Consider the following 16,673-nt stretch of genomic DNA (forward strand, 5'->3'; position numbering starts at 1 on the left):
GTTTCCTAACCTTCTCATATGCACTCAGAAGCAGCCCCGGGATCATGGAGGACATTACAGGGAAGTACTGACCTTATGGTTGTGAATAAAGCACTTGGGCTGAGATGTAAACTTCCTATTTAGCTGCAGAAGTCTCTTTGTTGTCTCTCCTGGAGTCATATCTCACTTTACTCATGCTCACTCCTTCCCCTGCGCTAAAACGCTCAGGGCAAAGGCATTTTCTGGAGTTCCGGTGACGAACCGGGTTCTCCATAGGGCTGCCAGGCGGAGGCTTCCGCCCAGCAGTGAGCCCGGTGAGGTCACCGGCACAGATGGGCGGGCTTTAGCGCTGCCCTAGCCTGTAAAACGGGTAGGGCAGCGCTAAAGCCTGCCCATCAGAGAAGGTGATGTCACCGAACACACTACTGGGCAGAAGCCTCCGCCCGGCAGTGTGTTATTGTAAATAAAAGAGCCCTTGCCCTGCGTGATCCAGTGCAGATCAAGGGAGACTACCGGAGCATTAAATGCTCCGATGCTAACATCAGGGGGGCTGCCTGGGTGAAATTATTCAGCTCTGAACCCGGAAAACCCCTTTAATATGCCATTCCCGTGGGGAAGGGGGGGGCATACTTGGCATTTCTCACTGATAAGACTTATTACAAAGTTTCTTGTAGTCTACTTCTGTATTAATGATTTATGCAAAGTTGTGTGAAAAGTTAGTGATCATTTAAGCATTAACTGTATTAGAAAAGTTTCAGTTTGAAACAAAGCAAAACATTGTATAAGATAATCCTCATACTAAAGTACATTAACCATTATAGAACGTTCACCACATATATTATCCTACGTTAAATGTTTTTAAATATGCAATCACAGTATCCTCTGCCGGATCTCAATACCGGAAAATGTAAGCGCAAGTGTGAAGGTAGCCTAAAATGGTTGTCTAATTCCAGTGTGCGATCCTCAACAAAGATTACAAATACTAATTCTTCTAACAATTAAAGGCCCTTTTACACTGCCTGATTGTCAGGCAGATTATGGGGGACGAATGTTCGTATGAATGCTCATTTCCAATAATCTGCATGTGTAAAGGTGGTGCCAATCACATGAAAAATGAGTGAAACGCTCCCTCATTGGGGCTGTGCTGTCTAAACAACACTCTGCCGCCCAGAAACGATGGAAATCATGCTGCAGTTTTTTCTGTCTGGCTGCCTCTCGGCATGTTTGCCGTGCTGCAGCCGCACTTCCGGTCCGTCCCCATTATAGTGAATGGGGCCGGAACAGACTTCCGGTGGCACACATGGGCTAGCGTTAGTACGGAACCGGCAAGCTGTTCCTCTGCCGGAATAGCCTCCTGGACCCTGCTATCGCAAGTGTGAAAGTAGCCTTATCTATAGTGCTCCTATGCAGATCTGTGCATCTCCAAAGTAAACTACATATAAACCTTGTATAGTCTGATCCTACAGTCATACTCCCTTCTATCTGCCCATCTCTCCTCACATACATTCTGTAGGTTAGCAAGTAGCAGTGGCCACACAAAGGATTATGTTATCATGGAATACAACGATCGGCACAGCAGACCAAAGATGGTATAATATTTTTAATGAAAAATATTTTAGATGCATTGAGTGAATATGGTTAAAAAACGGGTAAAGGTTGAAAACAAACTGCTGTCTATAGAAAAAAAAATACAGACGAGCCTCTTCAAACAAAGAAGTCTGCCTTGTGGCAAATCCTACCAACCATAGAAAAGCTTTCATTTTTTCAAAGCAGTTTGAGAAATGAAAGCCGAGCTGTGATTAGTTGCTATGGGGGCCAAGACCAGTCTTTCTAAAAGACAGTCTTGATAAATAGGAGTGAGGAACAAAATGCTTTAACACTGTGACAGTTGTGCAAGCTGTATGCCCCAGTCTTGAAACATCTACTTACTATGCTCTTTTCTCAAGACCTGTGGCCAAGGCACAAGAATAATATTTCAAAAATGAAAAACAGCATTTATCATGGTTTATCCACTACTGAGCGCTACAAATAAAATGCCAAGGTAAAAACCGCCGCCGCTTATCACTCAAGAAATCAAGTTTTGGTATATTTCAGGTGCCAATAAAGACATACATCAGATTGATGGAATTGAAAGCAATGAAACCATTTCCAGGCCACACTAGCAGCGTGGAAATGATTAAGCCAACATTGAAATTTGTAGCAAGTCACCAATTTAACATAAAGCAAGTTAAAAGAATACAATACCTGGAACACTGTTATCAAACAAATGTTTTATTAGGATCTAAAAACAAAATGCACCCAACATTAGACAGACTTTTCAGTTTTTTTGTTGTTTTTTTTTGTTTTTCACTCACTGCAGTACAGGAAACAAATCACAGACACTTAACTTTGGGTTATTACATGGATTGTAGAGATGACTTTACAAACCTTATCATGTCTTCCTTCACTTTTTTCCTTCACTTGCATCTTAGTACTGCAATCTGCCAAAGTCTAATTTGAAACCAATTTGCAGGAACATAAAAGAATCACATCTGTATCTAAAACTTTTAAAATCAGCAGCAGCCTGAAATGCAGCCAGTCCCAACATCCAACCCACCAAAGCCGCCAAAATTTTAAATTCTTCCATAGGAAGTCTTTTTTGCTGGACATTTCACAAATACTTCAATGGATGATAAAAGCGCGAGGGGCAACGTTTGTGATTCCCAATTTAAAAATAAAAGAAATCTCTACCTATCATGTTCAGATTAAGAGCAGTCTAGACAAGTCAGTCGTACAGTTATTTAAGTGAAACGTGAACAGTTACATTAGATTAACTTAAGCCAGGCTGACAATAGGCAAACTAATAAGGTCCAGTCAGCCACTTATCTATCACTTAGAGATGACAACTTTACAAAAGGTATCTTTACCTACTGAGTGATGATTATGTCCCCTCAGTTTCTGTGCTTTCAACAACTGGTTGACTCTTTACTTCAGCCTCCACGGCACCTTTCTCTTCATTCTTTTTGTCAGGGGTTTCCTTTTCACACAGTTCAGGTTCATTAGCATTTTTAAGAGTTTGTTGTTGACTCTCAGTCTCTGGCTTTTCACCATTAACCTGAGACACCTCATCAGCTTTTTCCTTGGTGGTAGTAGCCTCTGGGAAATATTCAAAATATTGCTGCTGAGGTGGCATCCAGTTGCTTGTTTGTCTCTCTCTTCCAAATCGGTTGCCATTAACTTCTCTGCGGAAACCAAAATCTCGATCATCCCTATCCCTATGTCTTTCCCAAGAACGACGGCGGTCATCATAATCCCTGTGACCATCAGATTCAAATCCTCTGTTCCAACCTGGCGCATTCCTCTGCTCATGCCGATAATTTCCATGACGAGAAGGTCTGTCATCAGGAAAGCCCTTTTGGCCACCAAAACCAGTGAAAGACAGGTGTGGTCTTTCATCAAAATCGCCTCTATGGCCCCATGGTTTATCTGGGGGAAAATGCTCCCTTCTACCAATATCTGAAGGAGGCCTTCCAAAATGATCCCGCATATCTAATGGTGGCCTTCCAAAGATCTCTCTACCATCCACTGGTAAACGTCCAAAGGAGTTTCTACCCTCTAAAATTGGGCGTCCATAGTGATCTCTACCATCCACAGGAGGTCTGCCAAGGTGATCCCTACCCTCTGGGGGTGGTCTCCCATAATGATCTCTACCCTCTAGTGGTGGTCTGCCAAATGTTTCTCTAATCTCAAGAGGATGTCTCCCAAAGGGTAGTAATAAATCTGCTGGGGGGCTGCCAAAATGTTGTCTGGGATCTAACTGTGGTCTTATTGGTACTTCATGATCATCAGGAACATTTTTTAGCTTGTTTTCAAAAGAATGATGGTCAGGACCTCTTAGACTTTCAAGAGAATGCATTTCATCTTCCCTTTCGTCTTTATGTGCACCTTCTGGAGACAACTGTCCTAAAATAGGTCCTGTAACAATTTTCTCCTGACCCTCACTTGGATCAACAACCGCCATGTCCTGTGGTTCATGGTCATCCTCTATATGTCTAATATTAATATCAATGTCCTCTGCAGAGCTTACACCTTCATTTTCCTGGCTAGCAACTAACGGCATGCCCTCTTTTTTCTGTTCACCTCCTGAAGAGTGACCCACAGTCTCACGACTTTCTATGGGAGGGAAGCGGTAGTCCTGATCTCTTTCTTGGCGAATGTTGCTGCTTTGCAGGGCGATGCCTTCTTCTTGAGGCAGAGCATTATCATTATTTAGTCTAGGGGGAATAGTGTGACGGGGAAAAATCTCTGCTTGTGTGAATGGAAGAGAATGTACAGTAGGATCAATAAGTCCTGGAGGAAGCATGCTCCTTGGTGGTGGCGGTGGGGGCATCGCTGGAGTTAGTAAAGCAAATCTTGCTGTTGCTGGTTGGTGAAGTAACCCAGGACGAATATCCAAAAAAGGCATGGCTGCTATTCTTCCACCCATAGTTAAAGGAGGAACAGATGTTGTAATATGTTGTGGCTGCACTCCTAAGATCCCAGTACTGCTAACAACTGTACTTTGTGTTGCTGAAATAGAAAAAATATAGTTTAGCATATTAAAGAATAAATGGCCACCTTTTAATATCATGCAGTTTTTAGGTTCAATATTACAATTTAAAAAAAAAATTCTGCTGGAAGCTGTCACAAAGAGCAGCCTAAGAGATTAATGCATACTGTTTATACACTGAATTCAGTAATAAAATGTTATGCATTTCAGCTAAGGATCCACAGCATTATGGTAAAACTGCTGCATGACTTGTGCTAGTATTATAGGATTTTTTGCAACCATCACAAAGTAGCACAACCTTACTGTTTAGGCGCAGGATACAGAACTCTGTTATTATTAGATAAATGGAGCAATGACCACTACATAAATAAAATGTAAATCCTTTCAACACAGAATTTTGGTCATATTAATCAGAACGATAATGGAGGACATTTATTAAGACCAGCATTTTACACACTGGTCCAAATCTATCGCCCACTGGAGTCAGATGGACCACAATTATTATGAGGTGCATGCCTATTCATAATCTTGGAGCATCTGTGCAGGTCAGTGCACCAGAAATTAAATCTACACCAGCAGGGAAGCTGGTGCAAATTTTAGGCATAAACTATGCTGTTTCCTGGTGTACAGTATAAAAAATGTGATGGGCTACCTATGCCAAGCCCCGGACTGACTGTTCCTTTCCCCTCTCTCCATTAACATTTTGGAAAAGTGTCGATCAGGGCAACAAAAAAGTCACTAATTATTGCGCAAGAAGGGCATGTGCCAAACTTTGTGATGCCAATTGTCTAGTGGACAGAGGATTATAAATGTCCAAAAATGGTGTTCAAGGGTGAACATGCATCTTAATGTAAACATGAAGAGAATAAAATACGCAAATAAGCTAGCCAAGCAGTACAATACAATAAAAGACAAAACATTCGTGCAGACTTACAAGTTGCAGCAGTTCTTTCATTGGCACTCTCTGTTGGAGGTACTCTTTTTCCTTCCTGGTCTGCTTGCGTACTTAAGGAAGTATTAAAGACAGATGGTGTAGATACTGAAGTGGTTACAACTGATGGCATAGGCAGCATCATCCCACCATACGACACTTCTTTAATGCTGTCTGTAGACATGGGCAGTCGAGGAACCAAGGCTACACAAAATCAAAAAATATTTATTTTGTTATATACTTCAGCACAGTATCTAGGCCTCAGCATGAAGAAAAAATACTACAGCTGGATGATTTTTTTTTTCTTAACCTTTTATTACTAATCTAAAAATACAACTTTTATCTATCTTTACAGCTGACATATCAGTTGGTAGTCCATAATGGGAAATTGTCACAATTTAAGTCTAAATCTCATATCACATTTTTAGATAACTTGCATGTTTTGGTAGTTCCACGTCCTTAAATCACTTCAAATTTCTCTTAATTTACTGTGAAGAAAAAATGGTGACTGCTCCAGTCCTTTGGTGAATATGGATGACACTGACCATTAGATCTCCCTCCTGGCAGACTGTGTTGCTTAAGGTTGTAAACTTTGCTACATTCAAAAGGGAGTACAGCGTTATCCACAGTTACTTTTCCAGCACTTTATTAGGTTTATTTAGTGAAGGGTACCAGCAATGTGTTTCATAGGTAACCGAGCGTAATCAACAATAAGCAAGAGAGTCTAAAAGGAGGGGACCTAGTGGTCAGTGACAGCTATATCCACCAAAGGTTTTAGGCAGTTTTCAACACTTTTGAGGACTGCAGGAGATAGCTGAGCGCTTCTACTTGGCTATCTCTAGCAGTTCCACAAAACTGAATGGAGAGGCAACACACATGTGTGACTGTCACTCGATTCAAACAAGAGAACACAGGGCCCCTGTGATCATTGGGGGGCCCAGCACTCACACACCTGCAAATCAGACACATCCCCTATCCTGTGGACAGGGGATACATGTGTGTAATGTCACAACCCCTTTAAAATTACCAACCAGGGATCCATATAAACTCAACATTTCTAGAAGTAAACTAAGTGGAACACAAAGCACAAACTTGTAACCTGGCTCAGAATTCAGCTGCAGCCTAGGACAGAAGATCAGGGGATCCATGGAATGGCCCTATTCAAGTAAGCTTCATAAATCTGATTAAAAGCTAAATTAGATTTTGGCCAGTGTAACATTTTAAATAAACTTTAAGATAATAGAAAGAGTATGACTATAAATCTGCCAGGGTAAGAAATAAAAAACCTTAGGTCTATAACTGATGCCAATGATGCTACTAATGCTGACTTAAAGGGTTTCTACCACCAGAAATACTGTTCTGTAGCTGACTGACATTAGCGATGCGCTAATGTCAGCACCACATAACAGCATGTTTCTAACATTTGTCCCTGCAGCCGTTTTTGTAAAAAAAAAAGCACTTATATTATATTCTAATGAGCCTCTAGGTGCTATGTGGGCGTAAAATCAGCACCTAGAGGCTCCGTCCACTCACGCTTTATCCCGCCCAGGTCCGGTGTTCTGCCCGCCCAGCTCCTCTTGATCGATGCCACTGTTCCCTGCATAGTTGACGAAATCCCGCGCCTGGGCCATTCACTTCTGTCTTCGGCGCAGTGAGTGAATGATGCGATCCTGGTGCCGGATTCCTCACTGCGCCTGCGCCGACTACGTCACAGTGAGGAAGCCGGCATCAGGAGAGCGGCCTTCACTCACTGCGCCGAAAACAGAAGTGAACGGCGCAGGCGTGTGATTTCGCCAACGATGCAGGGAACAGTGGCATCAATAAAGAGGAGCTGGGCGGGCAGAACACTGGACCTGGGCGGGATAAAGCGTGAGTGGACGGAGCCTCTAGGTGCTGATTTTACGCCCACATAGCACCTAGAGGCTTATTAGCATATAATAAAAGTGCTTTTTTTTACAAAAACGGCTGCAGGGACTAATGTTAGAAACATACTGTTATGTAGTGCTGACATTAGCGCATCGCTAATGTCAGTCAGCTACATAACAGTATTTCTGGTGGTAGAAACCCTTTAAAGGGGATGACTACATAATTCCTGAAATCGAAAAAAGACACCACCTTCAAGTTTAACATTCAAAAGACATGGCCATTCCATAGTAGCCCAACTGTACCCATACCGCTGATGGATAATTTCCCTGGCTCAGCTCAACATCATCCTTCTACTATTACTTGAATATAAATCTCCAGACTTTTTAAAGTAACTTATGCTTTTTATTTTGTAGAAATGTTTTTTTACTTTGGCATCATGCCCATATACATCTCGATCTACAGTGCAGCCATACTCACCTGTAGGAATAGCTGAGCCCATAGAAGGTGGGGGAATAGTGGGTGGTGGAACAGGTGGAGGCATATAGCCTATAATGAGAATTTGAACACGTAGTAAAATATACTTTTAACAAATCAGATTACAGACATCATAAACTACTTGTATTTTAACCGGTTTATGTGTTATACTTTTGAAATTATATAATACTTTTCCACTCTTTTTTACTACAAGAACCATTAAAGGGGTTTCCAGGTTTTTGACACTGACAGTTTATCCTCAGAATAGGCCTAAATATCAGACTGTCGGGGGTCTGACACCCTGCACCCCTGGCAATCACCTGTTACCTTGTAGCTCTGGAGCTCCACATCTCCATCCATTGTGCAGTGGGCAGCACTGGTAACTGCAGCACTGTGCTCATTCACTTTAGTGTGAGCAGCACTGCAGTTACCAGCTCCATTCACAATACAAAGTTCTGGCACTGGAGCTACAAGGTAACAGCTGATCAGCAGGGGTGTTGGACCCTGCCAATCTGATGACAGGCCAAGAATATCAAAATCCTGGACAACCCGTTAAAAGGAAGATGAGCACAAGACGAATATTGTAATAAAATTTGAAATTAAATTGAAAATTTGTAACCAGAAATAAACCCCAAACCTATAGTCTACAAGACATGGAAACTGTTAAAAATGATGCGTACCTGGAGGTGGCTGACTAGGGTTAAAACTTGCACGCATAAAAGGAGGAGGGTGAAGAGCGGTGAAGCCTGGTGGTGGGACAGCCATGGAGATGGGGAAGGCAGGCGGTACCAAGCTTACAGCAGGGACAGTTGGTGTCACAGGAATCTGCGAACAATATATTTAAAAAGAAAAAAAATTTACCATTCAAATAAACTGCATAAAATCATTCATTTGCGACAGGAGGGAGAAATAATGTTTGTGTTATTTATGACGTATAGGCAAGTAAATGCTGTATGAAAAATATTGAAATAAACCTCTTGTATACGTACATTTGCTCTTGTACTACTTGGCAGCCACAATGAAGAAGCAGCTCATGAACAGTTTAATACAGGTTTCACTTACCTGAAGCATTGCGACGGGTGGGTTATATGCCTCTGGCTGTGTTGTTATTATGGAGGTTTTTTGAACAATTGGACTCTGCACTGTAGTAGTAGGGACGGGGACAGGCTCCTTCACTACAACAGGCTCTGGGATCCTCTGTGCTTGCCATTCTACAAGGTATAAAGGTATCTGGTTAACATACATCTAGCTTAACACATGCACATACAGTATGCAGTCTACAAAGCTGGGCCAGCTGGAACTCTGCCAGCCCAGGGCAGTCCCTCTGCAAGACACTATGGGGGAGACATCAAATTGGTGTAAGTATGGCCTAGTTGCCCATAGCAACCAGATTCCACCTTTCATTTTCCAAAGGAGCTGTGAAAAATGAAAGGTGGAATCTGATTGGTTGCTATGGGCAACTAAACCAGTTCTACTTTATACCAGTTTGATAAATCACAGTGAAAGAGCAAGGAAAGGAGGCTTGTGCTGCACTTGTGCAGCCTTGACTGTGCTACTAAAATTGGTCATTTACCAAGTAATCTTATATTTACAATGGTAAAAGTGTATACATTTTCTACAAACAAATGTTTAAAAACGTTATTTACCACTATTAACAGTCTCCTGATCAATCATTCCTCCTTCTGCAAAGTCATCTAAATCATCCAGCTTTACTTTCTCCCATGGTATGTATGTGACGCCAAGATCCACATCCCAGAACTGCTTGTACTCAGTCTTCACACCTTTATTCAACGCCCAAGCGATCTAGGATAATGACACAATTAACAACAGGCAGAATACAACCAAAACCCTGATATACATTATTATACAGGTTTACTGTTAACAACTCCTAGGCATTCAGTCGCCAGTAATTGTGCATGGCTGGCTATTCTTAGAATCGATGGGGATCCTAGAGGTCAGCACCCAAGTGATCAAACTTCTAAAACTTCCTTTTGACAGTTAAAAACATTCAGTTTCGGAAAAGACTAATTGTACACGATAACTAAAGGTGAAAATAAACGGGATAAATAAAAGTATCTTTTACAATGTGTCATACAAGATAAACAGGGGAAATATAATGCTTTATATACACTATAACGATGCACTGACTTCTGATGGAATCGGGCATCTGCTCCGGTGAGGTAATAATGCTAAAGCTAAATAATCAGAAAGCATACCTTAATAATTTTAGATCCGATCTTACAAGAGCCCGAACTCAGCTTCTGAAGAGCCCGGTATGCGTCTTGCCTGTGAACCATGCAGACATATGCACAACCACGGGGAGGAATCATCTGTTCAGGTAAATGAATGGTTAAAAGTAATAAACTGATATATTTCGGTTAAATCCAGATATTTTATCAGACACCTAAATGTTCTCCTTCTATGTTTTTTAACCCATAGGGAGATTGCCCTGAATTTCAGCTCATGAACATTCACTACAGATTTAGCTGATTTCCCTCCCATCCAATTCTTTTAGCAGTCAATGTGATATACAGATGCCATGAATGTCCAGTAGATGTGGACTTGTACCTCTACAGTCACTTGTATGGGACAATAGCCGAGTACGCATACCATACAAGTAAAGTAAGCTCCCTCAGAAGTAAAAGGAGAGAACAGCATGCATGGTCATCTCTTCATTCTCAGCAGCTGCAAGTCCAAAGGTGGGACCCGCAAATATCATTTATGGCATATCTTGTGGATACAGAGATACCACTGTAAAAAATGTATATCCCATGGTTTATTTATTGCTGTAACTGTATGTATTTATCTGTAGGGGCAGCACGGTGGCTCAGTGGTTAGCACTGGGGTCCAGGCTTCGAATCCGACCAGGGACAAAGCCATGTGCTTCAGTACAAAGAGCAGAGGGTGCGGCAGTTGCAAACAGAGTCCCATTGCTCCTAGAGGCTCATTTGCATGTATTAAAATAACATTTTCCTCAGTAATGCGGGCACATATGAACATGGGACCAACACAGATGTCTTCATCCGCCAAGCACACATGTAACGGGTCAGCCAGTTTGATAGGTACAAATCTGCTGACCGATGCCCTTATAGTGTCAAAAGTATTGGAACTTTTATCCTTAAAATTTGGCTGAGATGTTTCAGTCAAAACCACTAGAAAGCATCTAGGAATAACAACAGCTCAGCCACGAAGACAGATCACACAAACTGAAAGAGCAGTGCCACGAAGGCTGAAGGGCATGAGGAGTAAAAATTGTCTATTCTCCATTGCATTACTATTGCATTGCATTATGAAACTGGTTTCATCAGTCTGAACACAAGCCTATGATCACCAGGTGTAATGCCAAACACTGGCTGGGGTGTTGTAAAGTAGTGAAAACAAGATCCCTGGAGTGATGAATTATGATTTACTATTTAGCAGTATGATAGCTGAACCTGGGTTTGTCAGATGCCAAGTGAAAGCCAGCTACAGAAATTCATAGCATTGACAACCATGTTTTTCATATACCTCTTTCTGGAGTGCCAATCAAGGGTCAAGGGACCTCCATTCTCATGATTTATGAAGTCTCACAGATGGCTACACAGTGCACCATTAGTACTTGCCCACCCATGTGCCACACCTCTTCTATCTGAGATGGCTACTACATGTAAACAGCTCCATACAGTCAAGGATCTCTGTGTCCAGAATGGCATCGCAATGTGTTTCCCCAGCAGTGGGTTGTGCGCCCCACTCCTAGAGTGACCATGTGCTTAGACAATGCACTTTAAACGTATAGTACCATAGACATTCTTAACGCCTCAAAGCTACTGCATCCAAATAAAATTTGCCCACTTACATTGATAGATTCAATTTGTCCAAACTCTTCAAAAACATTGGTCAGGTCTTGTTGAGTCGCCTTTTTATCAACCTGTCCCACCCATAAGGTTGTGCTGCACACTAGGAATATAAAACAAAACAAAAAAAACATGACACTTAACATTTTCAAGTATAAAAACAACCAAGGTTCTCAAAACATGCACTTCGGACATACCACTTAGAGTTTTGGATCGAATCGGAGGCAGTCCTTTTTTCATTCGTTCTTTTTCTCGCTCTCGTGCTCTTCTCTCACTTGAGTATGACCTGGAAGTCTTACGTTTTCTTTCCCTTGACCTTGAACGAGAACGTTTTCGATGCTTGCGCTTCCTGGATCCTGAACGGGATCTAGAACGCCTTTTTCTGGGTGATCTATGAAAATATTAAAATTTATGTAAGTGGGAAAAGAACAGAAACGAATTCACTAATGGGTAAGTTGGTATAAAATGTGGAAGCTTTGTTTTAGAATAACTGAGAGGATGCTGAAGCAGTTTACAGGCACACTAGGAAACATTTGCATCAAACTCGATTTATCATCAAGCTATTGCATGTATGGCACTTGCTAGAACAATGGACATTTTGGATAAAACACTTAGTTGACACGTTACGTAACTGCTATCTTCACCACCCAGCAACTCCTTTAAGCCTCGTCTATGAAATGCAGCACTACAAAATAAATGAGTCAATATTCATTTTATTTTACCTAGATCGTGATTTGGAACGAACCCTTGGTTTTTCATCTTTTATCATTTTCTTCTCTTCCTTTTCAAACATCTCTTCTGTCACATCTTGCATTTCTTCAATATCCATATCCTTACAACAGAACAGAAATGTATTCAATGTTCTTACACAGTAAGGAAATAAAAGGGAACAACGTGTCATCAAAAAATTGACCTATTCTTTAATTTAAGTTTTTATTTTAAACATATTTCCAAAGAAGTTTTGGTGGCTATTATTAATTTTCCATATCACTATATTTAAAAGAAAATCCTAAAATGCTGAAGTTTTTCCACTGGCCAATAAGGCTTCTTTCACTATGCTACTGTTTCAGAAGCGGTTTTTGTCAGACTGAATCCTAGCATATTTGCCAGGGAGCAGCCGAAACTCCTCTGGATCCCATTATAGTCAAAGGGCGCAGTGGGCACAGCAGTAACATCCGTCTATGCCGGATCCAGAGAGCTAAAGTCAGAATCTCCGAAAATTTGAAAATTATAAGACCAATTGAAAAATGTGGGCCTACTGAAAAGTATGTACAGTATATGTACTCAATACTTGATCGAGATTATTCTGTATTAATTATGGCACGAAGGCGATCAGCCTGTGGCACTGCTGAGGTGTTATGGAAGCCCAGGTTGCTTTGATAGCGACTTTCAGCTCATCTACACTGTTGGGTCTGGTGTCTCTCATCTGTCTCTTGACAATACCCCATAGATTCTCTATGGGATTTAGGTCCGGCTATTTGTGGCCAATCAAGCACAGTGATACCGTGGTTATTAAACTAGGTATTGGTACTTTTGGCAGTGTGGGCTGGTGCCATGTCCTTCTGGAAGATGATATCAGCATCTCCATAAAGCTTGTCAGCAGAGGGAAGCATGTAGTGCTCTAAAATTTCCTAGTAGAAAGCTGCGCTGGACATGTCTCCCCGAACCATCACTGAGCAATGTCAATATGGAACTCTCTGCCTGAGGAGGTGGTGATGGTGAACTCGCTAAAAGAGTTCGAGAAGGGCCTGGATGTGTTTCTGGAGTGTAATAATATTACAGGTTATAGTTATTAGATTTCTGTAGAAGGGGCGTTGATCCAGGGAGCTATTCTGATTGGAGTCGGGAAGGAATCAGTAACTGATGCTGTACATTCACACTAAAGATATGTATAGCGACACAAAACCATTTTTTTTTTTAAATAAAATGAGTACAGCAAAATAGTGCCATTAACCACTTGCCGCAACTGTAACGCCGAAAGGCGTCATCGCGGCGGCTCCCCCAGGCTACACTAACGCCGATTGGCGTCATCTCGCGTGAGCCGAGATTTCCTGTGAACGCACGCACACAGGAACGGAAGGTAAGAGAGTGGATCTCCAGCCTGCCAGCGGCGATCGTTCGCTGGCAGGCTGGAGATGTGTTTGAAAGGTGTCTGAAAGGTATATCAGACGCTGTTTTGATAACAGCGTCTAATATACCTGCTACCTGGTCCTCTGGTGGTCCCCTTTGTTTGGATCGACCACCAGAGGACACAGGTAGCTCAGTAATATGTTGCACCAAGCACCACTACACTACACCCGCCCCCCCTGTCACTTATTAACCCCTTATTCACCCTTGATCACCCCATATCACCCCATATAGACTCCCTGATCACCCCCCTGTCATTGATTACCCCCCTGTCATTGATTACCCCCCTGTAAAGCTCTATTCAGATGTCCGCATGATTTTTACGGATCCACTGATAAATGGATCGGATCCGCAAAACGCATACGGACGTCTGAATGGAGCCTTACAGGGGCGTGATCAATGACTGTGGTGATCACCCCATATAGACTCCCTGATCACCCCCCTGTCATTGATTACCCCCCTGTCATTGATTACCCCCCTGTCATTGATCACCCCCCTGTAAAGCTCCATTCAGACGTCGGCATGATTTTTACGGATCCACTGATAGATGGATCGGATCCGCAAAACGCATATGGACATCTGAATGGAGCCTTACAGGGGCGTGATCAATGACTGTGGTGATCACCCCATATAGACTCCCTGATCACCCCCCTGTCATTGATTACCCCCCTGTAAAGCTCCATTCAGATGTCCGCATGATTTTTACGGATCCACTGATAGATGGATCGGATCCGCAAAACGCATACGGACGTCTGAATGGAGCCTTACAGGGGCGTGATCAATGACTGTGGTGATCACCCCATATAGACTCCCTGATCACCCCCCTGTCATTGATTACCCCCCTGTCATTGATCACCCCCCTGTAAAGCTCCATTCAGATGTCCGCATGATTTTTACGGATCTACTGATAGATGGATCGGATCCGCAAAACGCATACGGACGTCTGAATGGAGCCTTACAGGGGCGTGATCAATGACTGTGGTGATCACCCCATATAGACTCCCTGATCACCCCCCGTGTCATTGATCACCCCCCTGTAAAGCTCCATTCAGACGTCCGCATGATTTTTACGGATCCACTGATAGATGGATCGGATCCGCAAAACACATACAGGCGTCTCCCTGGAGCCTTCCAGGGGGGGTGATCACCCCATATAGACTCCCTGATCACCCCCCTGTCATTGATCACCCCCCCTGTCATTGATCACCCCCCCTGTCATTGATCACTCCCCTGTCAGGCTGCATTCAGATGTCCGTATGATTTTTACGGATCCACGGATACATGGATCGGATCCGCAAAACACATACGGAAATCTGAATGGAGCCTTATAGGGGGGTGATCAATGACAGGGGGGTGATCACCCCATATAGACTCCCTGATCACCCCCCTGTCATTGATCACCCCCCTGTCATTGATCACCCCCCTGTAAGGCTCCATTCAGACATTTTTTTGGCCCAAGTTAGCGGAAATTATAATTTTTTTCTTACAAAGTCTCATATTCCACTAACTTGTGTCAAAAAATAAAATCTCACATGAACTCACCATACCCCTCACGGAATCCAAATGCGTAAATTTTTTTAGAGATTTATATTCCAGACTTCTTCTCATGCTTTAGGGCCCCTAGAATGCCAGGGCAGTATAAATACCCCACATGTGACCCCATTTCGGAAAGAAGACACCCCAAGGTATTCCGTGAGGGGCATATTGAGTCCATGAACGATTGAAATTTTTGTCCCAAGTTAGCGGAAAGGGAGACTTTGTGAGAAAAAAAAATAAATAAAATCAATTTCCGCTAACTTGTGCCAAAGAAAAAAAAATTTCTATGAACTCGCCATGCCCCTCATTGAATACCTTGGGGTGTCTTCTTTCCAAAATGGGGTCACATGTGGGGTATTTATACTGCCCTGGCATTCTAGGGGCCCTAAAGCGTGAGAAGAAGTCTGGGATCCAAATGTCTAAAAATGCCCTCATAAAAGGAATGTGGGCCCCTTTGCGCATCTAGGCTGCAAAAAAGTGTCACACATCTGGTATCGCCGTACTCAGGAGAAGTTGGGCAATGTGTTTTGGGGTGTCATTTTACATATACCCATGCTGGGTGAGATAAATATCTTGGTCAAATGCCAACTTTGTATAAAAAAATGGGAAAAGTTGTCTTTTGCTGAGATATTTCTCTCACCCAGCATGAGTATATGTAAAAAGACACCCCAAAACACATTGCCCAACTTCTCCTGAATACGGCGATACCACATGTGTGACACTTTTTTGCAGCCTAGGTGGGAAAAGGGGCCCACATTCCAAAGAGCACCTTTAGGATTTCACAGGTCATTTACCTACTTACCACACATTAGGGCCCCTGGAAAATGCCAGGGCAGTATAACTACCCCACAAGTGACCCCATTTTGGAAAGAAGACACCCCAAGGTATTCCGTGAGGGGCATGGCGAGTTCCTAGAATTTTATATTTTTTGTCACAAGTTAGCGGAAAATGATGATTTTTTTTTTTTCCTTACAAAGTCTCATATTCCACTAACTTGTGACAAAAAATAAAAACTTCCATGAACTCACTATGCCCATCACGAAATACCTGGGGGTGTCTTCTTTCCAAAATGGGGTCACTTGTGGGGTAGTTATAGTGCCCTGGCATTCTAGGGGCCCAAATGTGTGGTAAGAAGTTTGAAATCAAAATGTGTAAAAAATGACCAGTGAAATCCGAAAGGTGCTCTTTGGAATATGGGCCCCTTTGCCCACCTAGGCTGCAAAAAAGTGTCACACATCTGGTATCTCCGTACTCAGCAGAAGTTGGGGAATGTGTTTTGGGGTGTCATTTTACATATACCCATGCTGTGTGAGAGTAATATCTTGGCAAAAGACAACTTTTCCCATATTTTTATACAAAGTTGGCATTTGACTAAGATATTATCTCACCCAGCATGGGT

The 16,673-nt window shown here is 42.5% G+C and overlaps 1 protein-coding gene across 5 annotated transcripts in view; it reads right to left on the reverse strand.

The window, feature by feature from the left end:
• SCAF8 (SR-related CTD associated factor 8) overlaps positions 1-16,673 on the reverse strand; it is a 238,204-nt gene that overhangs the window by 120,516 nt on the left and 101,015 nt on the right. For 3 of the 5 annotated variants that reach the window (XM_040429390.1, XM_040429388.1, XM_040429391.1), the window contains 10 exons: positions 12,334-12,443; positions 11,809-12,002; positions 11,614-11,714; positions 9,995-10,108; positions 9,425-9,581; positions 8,841-8,989; positions 8,459-8,603; positions 7,782-7,850; positions 5,442-5,642; positions 2,230-4,527 (listed from right to left, as the gene is read on the reverse strand). In XM_040429390.1, the coding sequence (XP_040285324.1) occupies positions 2,900-4,527; positions 5,442-5,642; positions 7,782-7,850; positions 8,459-8,603; positions 8,841-8,989; positions 9,425-9,581; positions 9,995-10,108; positions 11,614-11,714; positions 11,809-12,002; positions 12,334-12,443 (2,868 nt within the window). In that variant the 3' untranslated portion in view covers positions 2,230-2,899. Of the gene's footprint in view, positions 1-2,229; positions 4,528-5,441; positions 5,643-7,781; positions 7,851-8,458; positions 8,604-8,840; positions 8,990-9,424; positions 9,582-9,994; positions 10,109-11,613; positions 11,715-11,808; positions 12,003-12,333; positions 12,444-16,673 lie in introns of those variants that run through there. The other 2 variants (XR_005778450.1, XM_040429389.1) reach the window with 1 other exon arrangement.

Source organism: Bufo bufo, chromosome 4 (genome assembly GCF_905171765.1).
Source record: "Bufo bufo chromosome 4, aBufBuf1.1, whole genome shotgun sequence".
Classification (NCBI taxonomy): domain Eukaryota; kingdom Metazoa; phylum Chordata; class Amphibia; order Anura; family Bufonidae; genus Bufo; species Bufo bufo.